Source organism: Anabrus simplex, chromosome 1 (genome assembly GCF_040414725.1).
Source record: "Anabrus simplex isolate iqAnaSimp1 chromosome 1, ASM4041472v1, whole genome shotgun sequence".
NCBI classification, from domain to species: Eukaryota; Metazoa; Arthropoda; class Insecta; order Orthoptera; family Tettigoniidae; genus Anabrus; species Anabrus simplex.
The window spans coordinates 1,339,385,317-1,339,409,420 of NC_090265.1; the positions used below are offsets into that span (position 1 = coordinate 1,339,385,317).

General features: G+C 42.6%; 2 protein-coding genes across 4 annotated transcripts in view; one reads left to right on the plus strand and one right to left on the minus strand.

The window, feature by feature from the left end:
• Positions 1 to 24,104, plus strand: part of CenG1A (Centaurin-gamma-1A) — a 528,156-nt gene that overhangs the window by 335,059 nt on the left and 168,993 nt on the right. The gene's annotated exons all lie outside the window — the stretch shown is intronic.
• The window catches only part of LOC136858322 (RNA polymerase-associated protein LEO1), a 50,995-nt gene that overhangs the window by 3,433 nt on the left and 23,458 nt on the right, over positions 1 to 24,104 (minus strand). For 2 of the 3 annotated variants that reach the window (XM_067137773.2, XM_067137772.2), the window contains 3 exons: positions 13,100 to 13,189; positions 4,153 to 4,203; positions 1,244 to 1,372 (listed from right to left, as the gene is read on the minus strand). In XM_067137773.2, the coding sequence (XP_066993874.2) occupies positions 1,244 to 1,372; positions 4,153 to 4,203; positions 13,100 to 13,189 (270 nt within the window). The remainder of the gene's footprint in view (positions 1 to 1,243; positions 1,373 to 4,152; positions 4,204 to 13,099; positions 13,190 to 24,104) is intronic. The other variant, XM_067137774.2, reaches the window with a different exon arrangement.

The following is a 24,104-nucleotide window of genomic DNA, read 5'->3' on the forward strand; positions in this document are numbered from 1 at the left end:
AATAAATGTTAATTTTCGTATCATAGTCGCTGCACCTCCCTTCAAGTTTTAAGATATTAGATTGCTGGCTTTCAGCACAGTCTGCCCAGACCAAATCATCGGCATTGGCCAGACTGCTTACTGCATTCCCACCCAACTGAATTCCTCCCTGCCATTGTACAGGTAAACTTTTCAGTAAATGATCCATTTTTCTCACTATATTTCACCATTTTAGATCGAATTTAATATGTCCCAGCTGATTTTTAACACTGTAGTTTATTTACTATTCTTTCCACTTCCTCGTGCGTAGTTTCACGGTCTACACTGCTCTCCTCTCCGTGAACACACTTGGTCCTGACTTCAACAAAAATATTTTCTTTTACGCCGAGAAGATTTTCAAAATGTATTTCCATCTATCCAGTCGGTCTCCGTAGCGTAACGGTTAGCGTTATTAGCTGCCGTCCGCGGGGGCCCGGGTTCGATTCCAGGTACTCCCAGAAATTTATGATTGGCAGGAGAGCTGGTACGTGGTTAAAATTGTTCATAAAACTCACCCCGATTAGGGGTGTACATGAAAAGATGTGCACCACCTCGGGACGAGGACACGAGTTTACTAGTGATTTCCTAGGAATCCCTACAATAAGTGTACCTGATATACCCAGTACACTATTCATTTCCCTTTTGCATCCCTTTCTAAGGTTATTTAGTGGGCTGTATCGTCGAAAAATCCCCGGAAGAACCATACTTTTCTAATAGGTTTCCTGAATTCGAAGTCGGTGATGATACGTATACAGTAATCTGTTATGGATCTGGTGACTCTTCCCTTTCAGGTAAAGCGGTGAATAGCCTTACGCTTGAAGAATGAATTCGCAACTGCTAAACCCATACTAGCTCAGAAGTCCAATAAACGCTTCCCACTCATGTTTGATTCCATGTTTTCCCTACATTTATCCAGCACCTTTTCATATCTTTCAATTCTATTTCCATTTCTCGTATTGAAATAGCCCATTACCACTATCCTATCCTTGATGTCGACACTGACTACGATGTCACTCAATGCTTCATAAAACTTGTCAACTTCTTCCTCATCTGCACCCTCACATGGCGAATACACTAAGACAATTCTCGTCATAATTCCCCTAGCAACTAAATCTACCCGCGTCATTCGCTTATTTACGTGCATAACAGAAACTATGTTGCGTGGTATGGTCTCCTGATGAACAATACCCTGAAATATCTTTTGTTGAATTTTGAATGTTTATACCTTTGTCGCTCTTCCTCTTCCTCGTCTTCTGTGTCGCAAAAATTCTCTTCTATGTTAGGTGCTTCTGCCACCTGGTCTTGATCGCCCTTATAGATGTCGACGTCGTCCCACTCATCGCTCTCGTCTCTCCTAAATAAAACAGTTGATTTAATGATTAAACACGTACCCTCTTCTAGTTCAAATTATTTTGTATTTAGGACATCTTAATGGGTAATCGTGTTGTAATTTGCAATGCTGCTGGATGCGTACTTACCAGACTCTCGGATGTTTGCGGGTGATAGTTGCCTGCGGTACAGACAGCATGGAGAATTAAAACAGTAATTGAACGCAATATGCAGAACTTGTTTTAACTTCGCCCATTGTTTAGAAATAGGTAAGTAGGTAGGTAGATAGACGGATAGTGTAGGTGTACTGACAAGACGTCATTTATTTTTTAACTGGAAATCAAAGGAATGACATATTAAACAGCTCTTCCGAATTTTTCGTTGCTGTTCGTCATGTAAAAGATTCGTGTAACTCTCAAATAAGTCTACACTTTATTTTTTTCATTTTTTTCTTATTTATGTTGTTAGTTTACGTTTTCCTGGCTCATATAGCCTTGTTTACGAAAAATTGTTGCACAAACGTCGGGTTATTACTGGCTTAGCACAAGTATTTATTCGATATAGGACGGTGCGGTATGAGTCCTGTTGTTTTAAATTTGGTGTGACTGTTATAGCCTAGGACAGCCCTTGTAAGGCAGACCCTCCGACAAGAGTGGGTGTCGTCTGCTGTGTATCGGAAACTGCGTGTTAATGTGGTGGAAGTAGTGTTGTGCGAGTTCATATCTAATCAAAATACTTTATTTGCAAGTGAGGTCTCTACCTCGGTGGCAAATGATACACAAAAATACATTGTTTTTAACAAATAAATTTTAAATTAAAAAGAAAAGACATTTTTCCTAAAATACAGTATTATACAATTTACACTAACAATTTCTCTATTAAACACACAGTTCATCCTTAATATATTATTTACAAGATTCTACTCATAATATATTCTGTACTTACACACATAATCAACTCGTATACAGTATGTGGAATCACTTCAAAAATACTATACAGTTGCTACAAGATTTAAATGTACATTGCTTTAAAAAAAAAACATTTTGGTACCTAACGTGCATAACGACCTGCCGCGTCTTAACCAGAGCCCCTTTTGCCACTGCTTTTCAGAGTTCCTGAAGGGCCTTCACAGCTACCGTAGCGGTCCCAGGGCCCTCGGAAGTCCCCACTGTACTTCACCCATACAGGCAGTTCCCTACTTCAGCTGTCCAGTCTCCATAGACAAGGGGATGGAATTAATTTATTCACAAAAATTTTTTATTTACAATAACCTACACAGATTGAATGCCCTCTAACATTCATTTCCCTGTTGCTGTTTATTATTGTCTTGAAGATCTGTACAGATTTTGGAAAAGGATCAAACATTTCCCCAGGTAAACTGTTCCACTCCTTTACGCCCCTTCCAATGAATGAAAATTTACTCCAATCATTTCTGCTAAAGCAAAGCAAAGTCATCTCCGTACAGGCGAAGAAGGCCCTTGGAGGGGTGAAAGGTTAAGGCTTCCACTATCCGTAACCTCGGCACTTGATTGGGTTGAGTGGTTAGCTCTACACCCGGCCGCCTTTGCCCCCAGGAATTAACCTGGTACTCATTTTTGCTGTAGGCTGAGTGAACCTCAGGGCCATGTACACCTCCGGAAGTGAAAATCTCGTTTCTTAAATTTTACGACTTCCTTACGGGGATTCGAATTCACATCCTTCCGGGCGAACCGAGTACGCCTTTACCGCCTCGGCCAGGCAACCCCCATTTCTACTAAAATCCCATCTAATTTTATACTTGTGATCAGGCCTGCCAATGTAATTATTTTCCAACTGAAGCCTCCCACGGATTCCCCCACCCATTCATCTCTTGTATAGGCTCTATATAATCCTGTAAGTCTAGTTTTCTCCCTTCTCTTACTTAAAGCTTCCCACCCAAGTTTCTCTAACATTTCTGATACACTACTTTTTCTCCTGAAATCCCTTGTTACAAATCTTGCTGCTTTCCTCTGCACACCATCTATTTCATTTATTAGGTATTCCTGGTGAGGATCCCAAACACTGTTTGCATATTCCAATAATGGACGAACCATACTTAAGTAACTTTTCTCTTTTAATTCTTTGTTGCATCCTTTAATTAGCCTTATTATGACACATAACAATCTGTATGCTTTCCCAACAATGTCATCATCATGACCCTTCCAGTGCAAATTACTTTCAAATCTCACACCCGAGTATTTGCACTTGCCATCTTTTGGGGACAATTACCTCATCCAGAGTATATTTAAATTCAGTTTGTAAGCTCCTGTTTGTAGATGTTGTGACAATTGATTTGCCTCCACTAATCTTCATATTATTCCCTTCAACTCATTGTTGGAGACTGTCAAGGTCCCTTTGTATATCTGTACAATCCTCTGTCTTATTTATTTCCCTATAAACAATTATGTCATCTGCATACAGTCTTATTTTTGATCTTATATTGTTCCCTAAATCATTTGCATATATTAAGAATAGTAATGGGTACGCTGTGGAATTCCCTTCCAAACTTTCTCTTCCTGTGATACATGATTTCCTAACTTTGACTTTTTGAACCCTTAAAGTTAGAAATGTTCTTATCCAACCATTATGTCCAAACCTATTCCTAGGGATGTTGGGGACAGTTTACACTACCAGTTTTCGAGGCAAGAGAATTAATCACGATTACAATCCCACAACCCTGCCTGTAGTCGAGCCCGAGACCCCAAGGTCTGAAGACCAAGAAGCTGACCTGTCAGCCACGGAACCGTACATCCTGTTAGTGAATTCAGATTTTAGTTTCGTTCTTACCTTTGTCTGAGCAGCACCAATTCTACATCCTGGTCCTGGTGTCTGTATTGCCTGAAAAATACGATACAAGCGTTATTTACTTATAAGTTAAGCAATAATTTCAAACCTTTCGAGTTTAACAACCATTAACATGTGAGTATCGTTGTTTATAAGACATAGGGCAAAGTTGGTTGGGTGAGCTATGTGTGCAGTCCATCGTTCACCTTCAGTGTACAATCAGTGAAAGCATGTTTTGGGGCTACGAAGAGCAAACGTTTTGTACGACATGCTCATTAATTAAATTTCAGTGTAACTCTTTCCGATATCTGTGTGATATAATTAAAATTAAAAATAGCTTACATTGTTCAGACGGTTCATATGTCAATACGTCAATGTGCAGACTGTCAAGAGGTTCACTGTGACAGTGACTGTGATAAATAATATGAGATATATCTTATTTAAGTCCCAAGTCACTTCTCCTAGATCCATAATATATAAACTATGAATTTAATCCATATTTTCAACTTTACATTACTACTCTTACCCAGTGGCGGATTAAACCCTACGTGGGCCATTAGGCAGTTGAGTTCTTCGCGGCCCCTTTGGCAAATACCTCATATCAAGTATTTAATTTCCGCGCCATGTTTTAATAAAACAGCTAACAAAGCCGAAACTATCAAATCATTTTTTCAATAAAATTCCAGTTACTTCAGTGGAAAACAGTATTAACATGGTTTAGCAATATAATACAGCGTTACAAAACCGAAAAGAACATGATAAATCTAAACTAACTGACGTCACTTTAAACATTCTGATTCCTTACTTTTTTGCAATGAAATCTTTCAGATTATCTCGAAAGTTGTGCGTGTATGGTTTTTTAAGATGTCATATTCAGTAGAAATAATGGCAAGATTTAGTTGTTCTTGTACCATTTAAGTTCGACAACCCTTAAGTAGTTTCAATTGAATAATGTCCATTCAGCAAAAGCATTTATCTTGAGACTTCTATAAATCCTCAAAGCTGTCATGACACTTAGAAATATTGATTGCACTTCATTGAAAAAAAAATAGACTGTATGACACCGAAGGAAGTCTGGACAGTAAAACTGGTGACGGCACATCATTGTGTTACCTATGGCAACAGGTGTCGAGCTCCATGCTTCGTGAATTGTATTGAAGGACAAGTGCTATTCGCACGACAAACATTAAAGAAACTCAGCTGGCCATTGCCATTCAGGAACTGCTCGCAAATTTGTTCGTAAACTTATCCGCAGTTCGTACAGCCACATAATTTATGTGGGGTCTACAGTAAATGGTATTTCCTGTCTCGGGGCCTATTAATCTGCCTATTAATCCGGCACTGCTCTTACTTCCCACACCCTACCAGCGTAGGATTAACGACAGCCTTGAAAAGCATTTCTGATAAATCGAAAATGCCTGTAGCAGTGTTATACATTTATATGCTTGTCTAGGTGCATGCGCATTGCTGCCAGCCTATAACAGTGCTGTTTATAAACACTGGGACACATGAATGAGCCGTATACGGCACTCAAGAAATCAGACACTACATTCTTTACACCCTACAATAGATCTATATAACGACGCAGCGTGGCATCTAAAAAATAGATGATATGTTAAATACGTCGCGGGTTTGGGTCAAACTGTCGGTGTGTGTAAACAGTAAAGAAGCCACGTCAGCATGTAAGATATTTGTATCGTTAATTTAGCCATTTTGAAAGAGGTTGCCGTGAAGATGGTTTTCCGTAGTTTCCCCACTTTCATACCAGGCGTCTAAATCAAGGCCACGGTCGCTTCCTTCCCACTCCCAGCTCGTTCCTGCCCCATCGTCGCCATAAGACCTATCTGTGTCAATGCGACGTAAAGCAAATAGAAAAAAGAAATGTTGATAGGATATAGCCTACAAATTATGAAATAAGAAATTAACGAACGTAGATGCCACGACCCTGATTATTATTAGGAGGCGGGAGTGTTATATATCGTTCTAGGACATTGCACGGTTGGTGGATCACAGTCTTCCTTTTGTTTAGATAATATTAAATTCGTAGTTTGAAGGAGGACAGACAGGCAGACAGACCATCAGGACATCCAGGACTGGTAAATGTGGAAAGAATAGTCCTCTTGTAGGATTGGATGGCCATCCTAATTCATTTACTGCAGCCTTGACGAACAGCGACATGTTATCGAAAGTCTACAATCGTTGCGATTTATTACAGTAAATTTTGCTTTGTTTTTAGGTGGTTTTGTTTTTTATTTTATATGTGTAATACAATCTGCTTTACGTCACGTCGGCACACAGGTAGGCTAGGTCTTATGGCGACGATGGGATAACTGAGGGGTAGGAGTGTGAAGGAAGAGACCGTGGCCCCACGATTTGCCTAGTGTGAAAATGGGATTGACGAAAAACCATCTTTACCGCTACCGACAGTGGGATTCGAACCCACTGCAAGCTGATAGCTACGTGACCCAAATCGCACAGCCACTTGCTCGGTTTTAATTAGCCCCCAAGGCCTCCGTTGATATGCCACTACAAGGCTGCTAGGCTGCAGTGGTGCCTTGAACAATGTGAATGGTCGGAGGAATAGTAGAAAATAGTGTTTTTCGATTAATCTCGTCTCTGGGAAGGTGAGTATGACGAGGGCATAGTTTCAGATAACGACCAGGTAAGCGGCGGCGTCACAGTTGTATTCGCATTAGGCATACTTAATCATCTCAAGGCATCATGTAAGGTTTGGAACGCTATTATGGCAGAAAACCACACTATCTGCACCTCCGTGAGGAGCGACCCATTATGTAAGAGGCATCCTGAGACGTTTTAGTCTCTTCCGTTCTTGCAGACCTGTCTCAAGACCATTTTGTGAGGAAAATAGGCTGCATTTAGCCATCTCAAGGCATCATGTAAGGACTTTTAGTCTCTTCCGTTCTTCTGTTCCTTGCAGCATTACAACCGTTTGCCAGCAAATATTGGTGAACTTCGGACACAGTTGAATGATGTGTGGAATTCTATTTCTCCAGTCAGTATTAAACTTTGTTTGATTCGATGCCCAGACGAGTACAGCCGAGAGTGAATACATTACTTATTGATGTATTTAGCACATCTTGTACGTATGACGGTGAGATATTAATCATTTTAGTATTCCATAATTAACAAATTCTGTGCAAATCAGATAACTGTTGTAACTGCCCCATCATACATACATACATACATACATACATACATACATACATACATACATACATACATACATACATACATACATACATACATACATACATGTATGCTTTTTAGCGTTGAGTCTGCAAGCCTTGGTGAATTAACTAATTGCCTCCACAATCCTCTATTTGTAAATAGTTCCATGGCCTCGTTCGGTTCCACATTTCTTATTATTCATTAAAAACTGAGTCTAACCATCGCCACATTGATCTCCCTCTACTCACCTTGCCCTCTCTGGCCGAGTTTATTATTCTCGTAAGTAACCTATTCTCTTCCATTCGCCTCACCTGACCGCACCACCGAAGTAACTTTATGCGTATCATCATCTGTTAGGTCATCATCCCAGAGGCTGGTTGGATCCTCAAATAGCACCACCAAAGGTTATGCGGTTATAAGGAAACCAATGGCAGCACCAACTATGCCTGCCCACACGTTGACTGAAACTTTGTGCTGATGGCTCTTCACAACTGTAGCGTGGAGACTCTCATTGGCCCAAACATGACTATTGTGACTATTTAGCATTCCGTCTCTGGTGAAACAGGCTTCATCTGTGAAAAGCACATACGCAGGAAAGTGAGGATCGACTGCAAGGCCATTGGCTGAACACGACTCGCAATGCGAAGTCAGCAGGACTCAAAGCCTGCACTTTCTGTGGATGGTAGGGGTGTGGCTGCATTTCGCGTAATACTCGCCACACAGTCATTTCACGTGTAACTGCTCGAGTTCTGACTGCAGGCGCCTCATCCACACGAGCAAGTACTGCATCTTCAAGTCGGGAGTTCGTGTAATTCGTCCTCCTCGGTAATTGTACTGTGGTACCTGTTGCCCTGTTTCACTTAATCGTTGGAACAGTTATAGAAACATGGTGCGAGCCGGATGTCTCCTACGTGGATATTTGGTCCTGCACAACCGTTCGGCTTTTCCTCTGTTTCCATTTGCTTGCCCAAACACGAACACCATATCTGCAAGTTACATAACCGGGCACAACTCCATTTGGATAGTGCTGATCAACGTACCACTTCAATCCGTAAACACAGATTCAAGCCTACAGTACAGACATCGCATACCGATCACGTCAGTACACAGTGCACCATCTGCATTGGAGTCGTTGAGTTATTATCCCAATCCGTATCCACTACACCACGGCAGGCGGCAGTCAAAAGTTAAAGCAAAAATCGGTCGGATACCTCCGACACTACATGTACTCAGAGTACAATGGGGGAGACAATCCCGACGAGCAGAAGAGTCTGTTGTTGTTGTTGTTGTTGTTGTTGTTGTTGTTGTTGTTGAGATATGGTTGTGGCTGAGGAAAGTTTGTACTGAAGTATTGGGTGAGGTATGTGTGTGTTGGGGGTGAGGGGTGGATGGCTCTGTCGCACGATGGAAGGAGTCTGCTAACTGTACTGGCACGTTTGTGTGGGTCTACGAGGAGTGGGATGCTGGGCTGTTTTTTAGTGGATGTAGTGTTTAGGGATTTTTTGTGGGAGGAGAAGTAATCGGCTATCAGGATCTCGGCTACTCGGTACTCGGACCACCGGGGGGGGGGGGGGGGATGACTGATCTAGTTTCGGTCCGGGGGAGGCTTGATTTAGATTGAACGTTTGGCTGGGGGAGTTTAGTAGGATTGTGTGGAGGAGCGAGATCTGGAGCGGGAGCAATGGAAGGTTTTACAGGGAAGGTACGGGGAAGGGGGATATAAGTGGTGTTGTGGGTGTAGTTGAGTGATTTCACGCTTTTGTTGCGCAATGATGGCTTTTTAATATATAGGCAGCCAGGGAACGAAGCGGCATGGATGCCTTGACAGTTGGCACATTTCGCCTGGCCCCGAAGCACCGTACAGTCTGAGTGACGGTGATAACAGCCAGATCTGTTGCAGCGGGTCGAAGATATGCTGGAAGCTGCAGAATGTTGAAATTTGAGACAGTAGTCTCATTGTACAATAAGCGTGGATCTGGATGTTCGTGGCTTGGGAGAGAGGTGTTTGTGTTGGCCGAGTTGTAGGGTGGTTGCTGAGTTGGGTGTGGGGTCCTGGGATTTCGTTATCCCAGGTTCCGTGGGTGTGGAGATAGTGGAAGTGCGGAGGACCTGGAGTTAGTTTCCCAGGTTCCACTTGTGTAAATATAGTTAGCGACGATTTTGGTTGAGTTTGGGTGAGTTTGGTGGCTAAGAAAGTGGTTGTTTGAGAGGGTGTGTTAGTGGTCTGTTGGGAGATTGAGTTTGTGTTTCAGCAGTGTTGAGTTGTGTGTTTGGGTGGATGACGTGGTGGTGTTGGTTTCTGGTTCCGTTCTGGGTTCAGGCATTACTTTTCTCGGTTGGAGTGCTGGGTTGACTGGAGACATGATGATTGGTTTGGGGATGTCTGGTATGTGTTATGAGTTTTTGTTGGATGTTGTGGAGTGATGATGAGCATGTTATTGTGGAACTCTCCAATAACAGCGATTTTTATGTAATACCGAAGTGCGAAATATCTACAAAAATGAAGTAAATATCAGTGAAAGACGTAATATTCATAAAACATGCAGTAGTATTAAAGGATTAAGTTTACAAAATTGTTCGTGTATTCCTTGTATTACGACGTAGGTTAAGATATGAGACAACACAATTGTTTTAAATACCTCCGTATTTTACGACAAAGTTATCGTTGTTGCTTTAGATAATTTACTCAGTCTGCTGTTTCTACTTTTGATAGTAAATATAGTTACTTATTAAATAATCAAATTGAAAACATAATCAGAATACATCAAAATTTGTAAAAGAATGCCGTGCACTGCAAATGTCATTGTATATATCCAGCCCTGTCTCGCTTCTCTACGGGGTCGGGTATGAAGCGAGTTGAATCGTAACGAGTTTTTTACGACCGGATTCCCTTCCTGACATCAACCTTATCAGGAGAGTTAATGAGATGAAATGAATAACGTGATATATGATGGTAGGAAGGAAGGGGATGAAACCCGGTGCGAACACATGGCCAGCCCCTGGTGAATATCACCAAGGGGCCTGCTCAAGGTCTACCGTCCCCACCTGACGGACGAATCGCCATCAACAACGTCAAATTATGGCACTTCATATGAACACTGCGGAGAGGTTTGGAATCCAGGCTTCTGGCATGCAATCTAGTAATTAGAAATTGTATAGCACCACTTCTCCACCCTGTCGGCAATATTCTGATGGTGAAACTTTTTCTCACCGGGCGAGTTGGCCGTGCGGGTTGGGTCGCACAGCTGTGAGCTTGCATCCGGGATATAGTGGGTTCGAATCCCACTGTCGAAAACCGTGAAGGTGGTTTTCCCTGGTTTCCCATTTTCACACTAGGCAAATGCTGGAACTGTACCTTAATTAAGGCCACGGCTTCTTCCTTCCCACTCATAGTCCTTCCCTATCCCATCGTCGCCATAAGACCTATCAATGTCGGTGCGACGTAAAGCAAATAGCAGAAAAAAGATCAACAGGACCCGAACCGGCCAACCACGGTGTAAGACCATATGGACTTGACGCCTTACCATCATGGCCACCAGGCGGGCTGTAGTCTAAATCGCGGAGTATTTTACACAATTTATTGTTGTAGCTAATTTTGTGTTGCCCTCACGCCCTGAAAATGAAGTAAATAAACGTTACTAAATAACGTTAATATTTATATGTACAAAAATGTTAGGCCTGCATTCTTCACATAATATGTAATATTACCAAGAGTATGTGAGATGAAACCCAAGTATAACCATGTAAGAAACACAGTTCGTCGATATTTTTCATTTTCAGTGGTTTTAAAGTAGGCCTAAAGGAAGTATCTGGCCTCTATTCGTAAGTGACTTTGGTGTCAGTGGAGGTGGCTGGTGAAAGAGATCTATTAGTGAGATCTCACTGGTTGTCAGAGATACTACTGGGGAATGAAAACTGAAATGACGTATGACTTTAGTGCCGGGAGTGTCCGAGGACAAGTTCGGCTCGCCAGATACAGGTCTTTTGATTTGACACCCTTAGGCGACCTGCGCGTCGTGATGAGGATGAAATGATGACACACACCCAGTTTCCGTGCCAGCGGCATTAACCAGTTATAGTTAAAATTCCATACTCTGCCGCGAATTGAACCCGGGACCTCTGTGACCAGCACGCTAGCCATTTAGCCATGGAGCTGGACACTGGGGAACGAAGGACTTGATTGCATTCTCGTCAAATGCGGCGGTGTTGAGGGGGAAGGGGAGGGGAGAATTCAGGACCTTGGCTTTTCAGAGCATCCGAGTGTTGGGCATAGCTAGAGAGAGAGAGAGAGAGAGAGAGAGAGAGAGAGAGAGAGAGAGAGAGAGAGAGAGAGAGAGAGAGAGAGAGAGAGAGAGAGAGAGTGTGTGTGTGTGTGTGTGTGTGTAGCATGGGCGGGTGAGCGGGTTGAGGAGGGGTGTGTTTGAAACAATGGAAGGTCAAACGCACTTGCTGACCGTGCTGTTGTCCGACTCGTTGGATGAATGGTCAGCGTACTGGCCTTCGGTTCAGAGATTCCCGGGCAGGTCGGGGATTTTAATCTTGATTGGTTAATTCCAGTGGTTCGGGGGCTGGGTATGTGTGGCGTATTCAACATTAGAAATCATCCTAGATAGGGCCCTCATCTTCACAGACATGCAGGTCGCCTAATAGGCCGTCTACTAGAAAAAGACCTGCACTAGGCCTCTCCGGAGGCCATACGCCATTATTTATTTATTACTGTGCTGTTGCGCTACAACTTGTTGCCTTAGTTTCGACAGGGCTAGTCTGTGTGTATGGTTTACACCACTGACAAATCTCGAACACAGGACACCAGTTGTGTAGATACATTGCTTGGTATGCCACCTTAGTGGCACATTGACTTGGCTGGATAGGAGCAAGCGAGCTGGGGCTTGCGGTGAAGTGCTGCCACTGATGATGGTTCTTGGTACTAGCGCTGGTGCTAGTGCGGAAGGTTTTGGAGTGTTGGCGGCGGGTTTAGTCGGCGTTCAGGGCTGCACTTGAGGCTGCTAACTCGTGCTGTTCAGGCTACTGTGTAGATCTCTCCGATGTGCTTCTTGGCTGGGTGGACGGCGAGTGTTGAACCTGTGGGCCATGTGCCTCCCTATTTCTATGTTTTTCGTCTTCCTGGCGGGGAATCGAACCCATATCCTCCCGTGTGAACCTAGTATGCCCTTACCGCATAGGCTAGGCAGCCCCTAGTACAGTTTCAAGCCTTGTGGACACGAGGTTCTGTTTGCCGTTTGCTTAAAAAAAAAAAAAAAAAAAAAAAAAAAAAAAAAAAAAAAAAAACCGTAGCACGTAAACAGTTATAAGTTCTGTTAGTCGGAAAGTGAAATGTTGCATCCCGGATTTCGGTCGGTTGATATGTAAATGGATCCGGTAGTCACCCACCACTTTTATTGGAGTAATACTCCTCTGTTATTTAAATCTCATTCTAACCCCATCGCCAACGGCCGTAGCCGTGTTGAAACACCGGATCCCGTGAGATCTCCGAAGTTAAGCAACACTGGGCATGGTCAGGAGTTGGATGGGTTGCCACGCGCTGTTGGTGGTGGTGGTGGTGGTGGTGGTGGTGTGGGGTTAAGGGAATGGAGGAGCGGAAAGGAACTGGCCACCCTACCGCACGTAAACTCCGGCTCAGGAACACCTCTGCGGAGGTTCGGACCTGCCTTCGGGCAGTATAACCCTTACGTACCTAACCCCAGCCCGGAATCAAATTAAGTAGATGGACAGTGACATTTTCAGAATTTGGCGCGCTCACCTTAATTTGTGTTTGTTGTCTTGGTCGCTGCTATTACTGCTGTCACTGCTATCACTGCTGTCACTGCTATCACTCTCCTTGGGCGAACGTCTGAAACATCATTGAAAATACATGCTTCAGCAACAATTAGGAATAATCCTGTACCTGTATTATAGATAATCTAACCGTGTAAAGAATTTCAGGTCATATTTTACAAAATGAAGATCCTATCTTTGCCATCCCTCCACGTGAGGTTGGCGTCAGGAAGGGCATACGATTATAAAACTGGGCCAAGACCACATGCCCTAAATAACTCGCAATCGCGACCCCCGTAGGGCGTGGGAAAAGTGGTGGAAGAACAATGTAATACTGTATTGATATCCAGTGGTAGGGTAATCGAATCAATGCAGCATTGCAAGAGTGAAAGCCAGTTGAAGCAAGGGTATCGTATTTTCAAGCTGGTGTTTCTAATTTTTGTTGAGGTATGTATTGTAAAGGGGCAGATATCACTAGTTCTAGGGCTATCTACATTCTTCCTCTTAGCCTGTGTATTCACAAAATAAGAACAATAATAATTGTATGGCATCAGCTACCGTGTGCAGTCATTTTGATATGACGGTCTACGTGTCAATTTCGGCGTTACGTATTACGCTACCAGATGGCAGACATACAGATCTCTGTTAGGTGATGTAGGCTAAGTTTTAATTGATTTTGTCCGGTAGGCACCAAATGTGCCACCAGAGATCTTCAGCATGCCGACACCGTACGCTATGGAGTGGCTAATTTACATTTTCCGCCTTTAAAAAATCCGACTACCTCTGCTGGGTTCGGCCAACACTTCCCCCTGTGGGTGGGGGCGGTAGAATAACACCCACGGTATCCCCTGCCTGTCGTAAGAGGCGACTAAAAGGGGCCCCAGGGGCTCTGAACTTTGGAGCGTGGGTTGGCGACCACGGGGCCCTTAGCTGAGTCCTGGCATTGCTTCCACTTACTTGTGCCAGGCTCCTCACTTTCATCTATCCTATCTGACCTCCCTTGGTCAACTCTTGTTCTTTTCCGACCCCGACGCTGTTAGGTTTGCGAGGGCTAGGGAGTCTTTCATTTTCACGCCCTTCGTGGCCCTTGTCTTTCTTTGGCCGACCTTCATTTTTCGAAGTGTCGGACCCCTTCCATTTTTTCTCTCTGATTAGCGTTATATAGAGGATGGTTGCCTAGTTGTACTTCCTCTTAAAACAATAATCACCACCACCACCACCACCACCACCACCACCACCACCACCACCACCACCACCACCACCACCTCGGCCAACACTCTACCACTGATCTGCAGAGGAAGCTTCAAGAGTAGTGAATACCAGTTTTACGACCCTCTACCGTAAATTACTCGTCTTGGTCCATGTATTCGTATCGGCTACATTATGCCGTGAACTTTTGAGAGAGAGAGAGAGAGAGAGAGAGAGAGAGAGAGAGAGAGAGAGAGAGAGAGAGAGCGAGAGAGAGAGTTGTTAATAATAATAATAATAATAATAATAATAATATTGATTTTACGTCCCACTAATAATTGTTACGGTTTTCGGAGCCGCTGTGGGGTCGGAAATTTTGTTTCACGGGAGTTCCTTTACGTCACGAGGTTGACGTATTTCAGCACCGGACTGAGCGAGGATTGAACTTTGGGCTTTGCTGTCTGAGCCAATCAGCCCGGCAGTTTAAGACTGCGATTCTCAATCTTTGAGAGACCGCGGCCCGGTAAATTAATTTTCCATACAAGGACCCGATCGCAACATATATTTACCAGTAAATAAGTTTGCATTTAGCTAATTGTTAATCTTAATGAGAATGGCGTGACATGTTGACAAGAAAAATGGCGATCGCTGAATTAATGAATTTTCCCAGTATGTTGTTCTTCCTCAAGCTAAAATCCATTAATTAATTTGTGCAAATTTGCATTACCCCATTCTGGCCATCTGATCTAAGTCCCGTTTCCTAATACGGGGTCGAGGATGAGGTGAGATTAAACTATGACATGTTTTACGACCGGATGCCCTTCTGGTCGTGAAGCTCATTTGAGGAGCTAATGAAGATGAAATTAATAATGGTGAATGAAATTGGGTATGGAGGTGGAAGGAATCGGCTGTGGCCTGTGAATATGAGCTGTCCGTTATGGTAGTGACAACCGAAGGTGGGGCTCGAAGCAACTCATCTCCCGAATGCGGAGGTTGGCTTCATAGCCGCAGCGCCATAACAAGCGTGTCCACTCCGCTCGGTTCTGACCAAAATATTGTAAAATTTATTACATTGGTCATTGTATTATTAAATTGATTTTAAAGAGTATGAAAAATAAATCGTAAGTTTAATGGGAAAAAGGATTTTACATTCTTAACTACAATAGAAGTCAGCAGAGCAGGGGAGGCAGCAAGGTGATATCAACTTACCGATTAAACACTTGTCACACGTACACACGCCAAAAATGTATACATCTCTCAGAGATATCAGTTTGGCTACCAAGTACAGATTTTTTTTGCTAGGGGCTTTACGTCACACCGACACAGATAGGTTTTATGGCGACAATGGGATAGGAAAGGCCTAGGAGTTGGAAGGAAGCGGCCGTGGCCTTAATTAAGGTACAGCCCCAGCATTTGCCTGGTGTGAAAATGGGAAACCACGGAAAACCATCTTCAGGGCTGCCGATAGTGGGATTCGAACCTCTATCTCCCGGATGCAAGCTCACAGCCGCGCGCCTCTACGCGCACGGCCAACTCGCCCGGTTAAGTACAGATTAGTCAGTGCAATTATATTCCCACTGTTCATGTATGGATGTGAGAGCTGGACGCTGAAACATGCAGACAAAAGGAAGATCGACTCTTTTGAGCTCTGGTGATGGCGAAGAATCTTACGAATACCATGGCCTGCAAAAATCACCAGTAAGGCAGTTTTAGAGCGCATCAAACCCCGTATGTAAGATTATGAAGCTGAGACTAGCATACTTCGGCCACGTTATGCGATCAGATGCATTGGAAAAAGCAATCATGCTAGGAATGATCAGCGATAAAAGAAGACCAGGTCGCCAGAGGACTCGTTGGTTAGACCCCATTAAAACAGACACAACTCTCACCCTGGAACAAGAAAAGGAGGCAGTGTGGAATAGGACAACTTGGAGAGCGCTAATTCAAAGAACCGCCGATGGTCGGATTCGACTGAACGGATGACATCATCGACATCATAAATCTTTCGTTTCTGTACACAATCCCGAAAATAATTATCCTGAGATAAATCTTTCATTTCTGTACACAATCCTGAAAATAATTATCCTGAGAATATTATTTCCACTACAGAATACAGTACTGTATGTATTCGCGAACATTGCTGAGACAAGTAAAATGACAAATTCCAGAAGAATATCTCGCAGCCTGACTGTTGAAGAACACCGATTAAAAACAATATATTCCGCTAATCCTTATAGTGGGCCGACGACCTAGATGTTAGGCCTCTTTAAACAACAAGCATCGTCATCATAAATCACTGTAGTGAAATAGAGCGTTGAGTAATTAGTGTTTACTCGTTATTCTGTTGCCTGCATACAGTTCAGAGCATAATGTCCATCGTGTTATGAGGAATGTTAACTGGATGCAGGTTCCGATAATTTGGACTCGATTTCCCTTAGCTATGATGTCGATGCCAACTGTCACCTCAAACTACAAGCTTTTAAACGTATCCCGCTATTTTTTCTTGGATAAACTACCTTTTTATGTAGTGTGTATTACATTTGAAAGAGGTTAATTTTCTTTTGGACTGCAATTTTGGATTAATACGTGCTAGAAAGCCGCCAGCGCGTAGAGTAAGCTGTTACTGCGAATGCTGAATACTGTAGTCAACTAAAAATTCCACTTACGTTATTTTATGAAAATCGTATAGGCCTGTCCATTTTGGCTGTACTAGTGATAATTTTGTAATTTAGAGTTTTCTTGATCTCCCGATATGCTTCGTTAATTAGGGAAAAGATTATTTCTGCTTTACGAAGCATAGTCGTCTCTTCTTAAATATGGCCTTTACTGTACTAACAGAATTTAAAAAATAACTTCTATGCGTTGTTTTCCGTATCCGAAGCCCCTAATAGTTTCCAATATAGCTGTATGACACATTTCACAATAATGCAGATATTGCCACGTACACACGCCAAATATTACTAACACAATGCATTTAATTGTATTTACAAAAGTGTATTGTTTAACATACATTACACAATTGGATTCGAAACTACAGGTCTCCAGCTAAATTTGGCATTCTTTCTACTTGCTTGTGACACGTTCCTCTATTTCATCATTCCTGCCCTACTCCCCTAGTCAACTCGTGTTCTCTTCCGACGCAGTTTTAGGTGTGCGGAGCCTGCGGAGTCTTTCATTTCCCCCATCTTTCATAGCTCCTCCCTTTCTCCAGTCGATACCTTCATTCTAGTCCATCTGTGTAGCCTAAGGCTTAGCGCGGTTAGGTTTCCGTCCTCGAAGGGCTGGGTGAGATTTCCTGTACTGCCAGACAGTTAACATTGGCAGGAGAGCTGGTATGTGGTTGAAAAAGGTACATTCAGCTCGCTTTCAATGGAACTGTGCCTGAAAAGAGTTGCATCGTTTCCGTAATTACGAGGGCACAAGTTTGCAATTTACCTTCATTCTCGAGACTTGGAATCCCTTTCTTCTTGTCGTGTGATTAATGTTAAGCGTAACTGATAATTGTGTTATTCTTCCCTTTAATATGACACCACCACCACCACCACCACCACCACCACCACCACCACCACCAGACAGTAACTAGACCTATATGGAACAGATATCCATGATATCTCCATAATCACGTTCCCATCTGTGGTTGGATGGAGTTGGAGCACACCGTAATGAGAATAATAGTGCGTTCTGGTTATGTAGCGCATACCTATCTACGAAATGTCACTGTAATATTTGTCCCAAATGGAACATAATCATTCCTTTTACACAAATGAAGTGAAAAACCTGCGGTAAATTAAGAAATACCGTCGTTACTAGAGAAATATCTAGAGAAATATGTATACGTACTTACGGGCTGTAGACAGGGCTCCCTTATGTTGTATTCCGCTGCTCGTGCAATCTTTTGTTTCTTTCTTGAGGTCCAGGGCTAGCATCGACGGATGGGAGTGTTACGTCTGTGAATTCTCATTATTTTTGTCCATATGTCTAGCGTGGGCAGTTCAAACAGCAAAGTAGCATGATCCCTGGACCAATAAATGTATTACTTTTTTGTTGAAAGGAAAATAGCATTGTTGAAAGGAAAATAGCGTGATCACTGGACCAATAAATATATCATTTAATGAATGAGTTAGGGCACAAAACGAATGATCAACATGAAGAAAACGACACTTAATGCAAACAACTTCAGTGAGCACACGGAAGTTTTAGAAAAACAAAACACACACAGAAGCGCTGCGACGTAGCAAAAAAAAAAAAAAAAAATTCTTGTAAGGTAGGAAAGAATGTATCCATATCATTCTCTGCAAGTAAAACATTTCGTACTATTTCTTAATTTACCGCAGATTTTCGACTTTATTTGTGTAAAAGCAATTATTATGTTCCATTTGGGACAAATATTACAGTGACATTTCGTAGATAGGTATGCGCTACGTAACCATCTGACTCAGTCGTGTCTTCTTTTCATCTACTTCGTCTGCTAATGTCTTAGAGTAAATTAATATTCACAGGCTAATGACCTCGATGTAGCACAAAGCAACAATGATCATTTTAATTCGGCTGCCTTTCTTTTCACTTTCATTTTAAAGAATCTCTCACCAAGTAGTTACGCGTCTTAAAATAACAGAACAAGCCGAATACTGCTGTACTTTGTGTTACAATATTATTTATTTTCCAGAAGCATTTTAAACATACTTGAAAATACTTCGTTGAGAACCAGTGGCGTGGGGCGATCATATTCGTTACCCCAGGTCCAAAAAATTGAACAATCGGAGCCGCACCACATAACCATTTTTAAATTGGTATTCACGACACCATCACAGCAAAAGCTACGGCAGATGTAGAACAATGTACTTACAGTTTCACCCGGTGACGCTTTGTAATTCTAGTCATGGCTTTCACAGAAATGTACTGGAACTTACGTTTGGTTTTTAACTTATAACATCTAACCTAAATTGACTGAGTAAACGTTAGCAGGTGTTTTCCCGTAGTCGAAGATTTACAGTTTCGCTCGCTTTTGCGTGTAGGTAGGCCTACAGTGACGGCAGACGTGGGAAAATATTCCTCATGATGAATAATAATGTTATAATCAGGAATAATGCTACAGAACTCGCTAAAATTTCACCTATAATCCACGAAGGACATTGCAAAAATTAACAATCCCTACCACCATCACAGGCAAACCAACGTGTTCACAGCAACAAAATACACAATTCTTGTACTTCACGCTTGGTACTGTATTCATGCTGGGCAACCTTAAAAAGAAAAAACACACACACACACACACACACACACACACACACACACACACACACACACACACACACACACACACACACACACACACACACACACACACACACACACTCGCTGGAGAGCAAGGTAACTGGCTGGAGACAGCTGGACTGCTGTAGAGTGAGTGGATCGTCGAAAGAACTTGACTTACAGTATGCACCTGTTCTATTTTTTAAATGGATTTTTAAAATTTTTATACTTTTATTTTTTCCGATATTTTTTTTTCATTCTTTCCTTGTTTTCGTTTCATTTTCTGCTTAAGAACGACACACACACTCAGTCCCCGAGCCAGCGAAAATAAACAATTAAGGTTAAAATCCCCGACCCGGCCGGGAATCGATCCCGGGGCTCCTTGAACCAAAGGCCAGCACGCTAACCATTCAGCCATGGCGCCGGATTTCGTATGGGCTTTAGTACCACAACGCACTGCCAGAAAATAATAAACAGAAAAGGATTTTATTCACTGAACATATATTCAACAAAGCCTTCAGAAAACATGTATCTGCTATATCTGTTTGCAATCTTGTTAACAAAACATAGAGCTTCTAATAAAGAAAAGCGCGCCCACAATCTTGTATTTTTCCTATTCGTACAAGCAAATTGAGCACTTGAAATAAACAAAAAATAAATGGTTCCTGGAACATGTTAGTATCTAGTTGAATGCCCCCTAGCCTTTTTAACTGCCTGACATCGTCGTCGAAAGAACTTGACTTACAGTATGCACCTATTCTATTTTTTAAATGGATTTTAAAAATTATTTTTATACTTTTATTTTTACCGATATTTTTTTATTTTTCTCATTCTTTCCTTGTTTCCTGGGCTGATTTTCTGCCATTCCTGATGAATCACACATTTACGTTCCTCCTTCGTACGCACACGTTGCGTACGGATATTCCTCTTCAACGTAGCCCATAGATGTTCGATGGGATTTAATCCGGCGACTGGGGAAATGTTCTAAGCTGCTTAAGAATGTTCCAGATCAACCATGTCTTATTAATGTCAGCAGTGTGTTTTGGGTCATATAAACAGGTGGCATCCCCATTTCTTCGGCACTCTGCTTCATGTTTGCCCTCAGGATTGTATTATAACCCTCCTTGATCATTATTCCGTCAATGAAATGTATGTTACCCACACCCCTGGCTGACATAGAGCCCCCCCACCATATTTTACAGTTGGGAGTGTATTTGCCACAACATTGTCCATACCAATTTTTCTCCATGTTCCGGCCTAGCTATGGCTAGACCACCTAGTTGCTCGCTACCACTTCCTAGGACAGATAGCAGCACCCTTCAGCATCCAGCCGGAAGTGGTGTGGATGGAAGGGGATGAGAGACTGTTATGCTTGGGTGCCTCGAGCGAGAGGACACGAGAACATGTGACTGACTATTACCGAGGGCATCAGCCCATTAGTACTCAGTATTATGTATTAATAATGTGTTATAAGTGTCGTAAGTGTAATAAATGTTGTTATTTAATCAAGTGAGTGATTTACTTTCAAAACATGGTCCAAATACCGGACCGGATTATCTACACCACGAGGACCTCGTGAAAGCAGCGTGACGTGTAGTATGGACGACTAGTTTCTACAGTAACATGGAAATACTTGGAAGTTCACTTCAATGACATCATCTGGCAGTCCCAGGTTCGATGTTCCAGCACCAGAGGTAAACTAAACTGAGAAGGCAGGTCAGTACTATTCAGTTAAGGCTCTCCTTTTCTCCTTGTTATTGTCTTACCCCCTCCATCATGGAATCCTCAACAAGGCAAAAGCTTCTTAAGCAGAGGTCGCGATTTAAAGCGCAACTTACCCGCTCGGAAACTTTCGTTGAGAATTTCATCGCTCAACAACATTCGAATTCGCATGAAATTAAACTACGATACGAAGACATGAGTGCATTAATGTCGAAGTTTGATGACGTGCAGTCAGAATTAGAATTAGGAGACGTTGAAAACGACCAAGCTCATGATCAGGCGCGTGCCGAATTCGAAACCAAATACTACAAGGTAAAGGGCGAAATGAGTAAAATAATAGCGAACCTTGAAGAGTCATCACGCGACACGGTAGATTCAGGAAGAACTCAGGTCAGCAGTGTCGCGAGTTTAAAGTTACCGGCTATTAACATTCCACATTTCGATGGAAAATACGAAAACTGGCTCTCATTCGCAGACAGTTTTCAAGTTATGATTCATAACAACAATAATCTGCCAAGTGTCCAGAAATTTCACTACTTAGCATCTGTTCTCAAGGACCCAGCCAGCCAATTAATTCAAAATTTACCCATCACAGAGGCAAATTATGAGGTAGCGTGGAAAATGTTGAAGGACAGATTTGAGAACAAGAAACTAATAGCAGCTACTCATGTTAAGGCACTCTTAACTTTAAAATCAGTCTCCAGTGAAACAGCCACAGAACTGTTAAGGTACTCTAACACTTTTAATAGTCATTTGAATGCACTCAAGGCCCTAGAACTTAACATTCCACTGCATGAAGTCATTTTGACTCAACTGTATGCTCAAGGACTTGATGCTTGTACTAGACGAGACTGGGAATTATCACAAGCAGACACTCGGGTTCCATCACTTGATGACTTGCTGTCATTTGTTGAGCACAAACGGCAAGCTCTGGAGAACTTCCCTAGCTCACAGCACACTGCACCATCGCACAGACAACAAGCTGACAAGAAATAAGCCTAAACCTCAAGGGGATACTCAACCACGTTACACTTACACCACTACCAGTCTCATAAAGTGTCCCTGCTGTCATGGTAATCACCCGATATTTAAATGTGAAGAGTTTGCAGCTCTCAGTGTGGAAGATAGACAAAGAAGGGTTAAGGAAATGGATTTATGTTTTAACTGCTTGCGTACAGACCATTCTGCCAAACAGTGCAAATCACGTGGTTGTAAATTATGTAGTAGGAAGCATCACACCTCATTACATAATCCATCAGGTAGAGAGGGAGGTACAGCCCATCAAACTGCATCCAACTCCTCTCACACATACTGCAATACAAAAGACCCTGTAGGGGTTCTGCTGTCCACTTCCATGGTCAAGGTACTAGATTCTAGGGGGCAAATGCAGGTCTGCCGGGCACTTCTTGACAGTGGCAGCCAGGTTAATCTTTGCACTGAAAGTCTAGCACAGCGATTAGGCCTTAAGAAAATGAAGAATCCCATACCAATCAGCGGCATAAATGATTCCATTTCTCAATCAAGGTACAGTGTTCTGTTAGAATTGCAATCCACTGTAAGTAACTTCACTGTGAGTATGACTTGCTCTGTCTTTCCACGTATCACAGGTAACATGCCCAGTAGTTACATTCAGCATGAGCATTGGAACTTGCCCACTGATTTGAAGCTCGCTGACCCCAAGTTCTTCCAGCCAGGTGACATTGAATTGTTAATAGGCGCAGAACATTTCTTTTCATTACTGAAACCTGGGCGCAGAACTCGATCACCAGATTATCCTATCCTTCAAGACACTGAACTAGGATGGATTATTGCTGGACACTGCCATCATAGGGAAGAGAAAAATCCTACTCTAACTACATGTTTCTTGAAGTCAGAGGACAGGTTAGACACCCAACTACAACGGTTCTGGGAAATAGAAGATCTTACATCACGAGTCATGACAAGAGAAGAGAGAGCTACTGAAAAACACTTTCCAGAGAATACTACTAGGGATGCTACAGGTAGATTCATAGTTCGCTTACCTCTCAAGCAGAAACCTGAGGTTCTGGGAAACTCCTTCAATCATGCCATGTCAAGACTAACTCAATTAGAACGGCGTTTCAGCAGGCAGCCCTCACTTAAGCACGAGTACTCTAACTTTCTTCACGAGTATGAGGCGATGGGGCATATGGTTAAGGTGGATACATCTACTCAGTCAGGGAATGAAGGTGGAAGCTATTATCTACCCCATCATCCAGTTTTTAAGCTTAGTAGCTCAACTACCAAAACTAGGGTTGTATTTGATGCATCTTCTAAAACTTCTAACAATATTTCATTGAATGATATATTAATGGTTGGAATGACAATACAACAGGATCTCTACTCTATCATTCTAAGATTCAGAATGCATACCTTTGCCTTCACCGCAGATATTGCTAAAATGTATCGGCAAGTCATGGTTCATGCAGATGATAGGAAACTTCAGCGGATTATCTGGAGGGAATCACCTAGGGACCCACCCTCTCACTATGAACTGACAACTGTAACATATGGTACAGCATCAGCACCCTTCCTAGCTACCAGATGCCTGCAGCAACTAGCTGAAGATGAAGAATCGAAGTTCCCCACAGCAGCACGAGTTGTTCGCAGAGATTTTTATGTTGACGATTTATTAAGCGGCTGTGACGATATCCAGGATGCTCTTCAGTTGCAGTCTGAAATTATTAATTTACTAGAGAGTGGAGGATTTCACCTCAGGAAATGGTGTTCAAACCACCCTACATTACTAGAAGCAGTTTCAGAAGAGGACAGGGGAAACCCAGCTGCCTTTAAGTCTTGATGAAGGCACT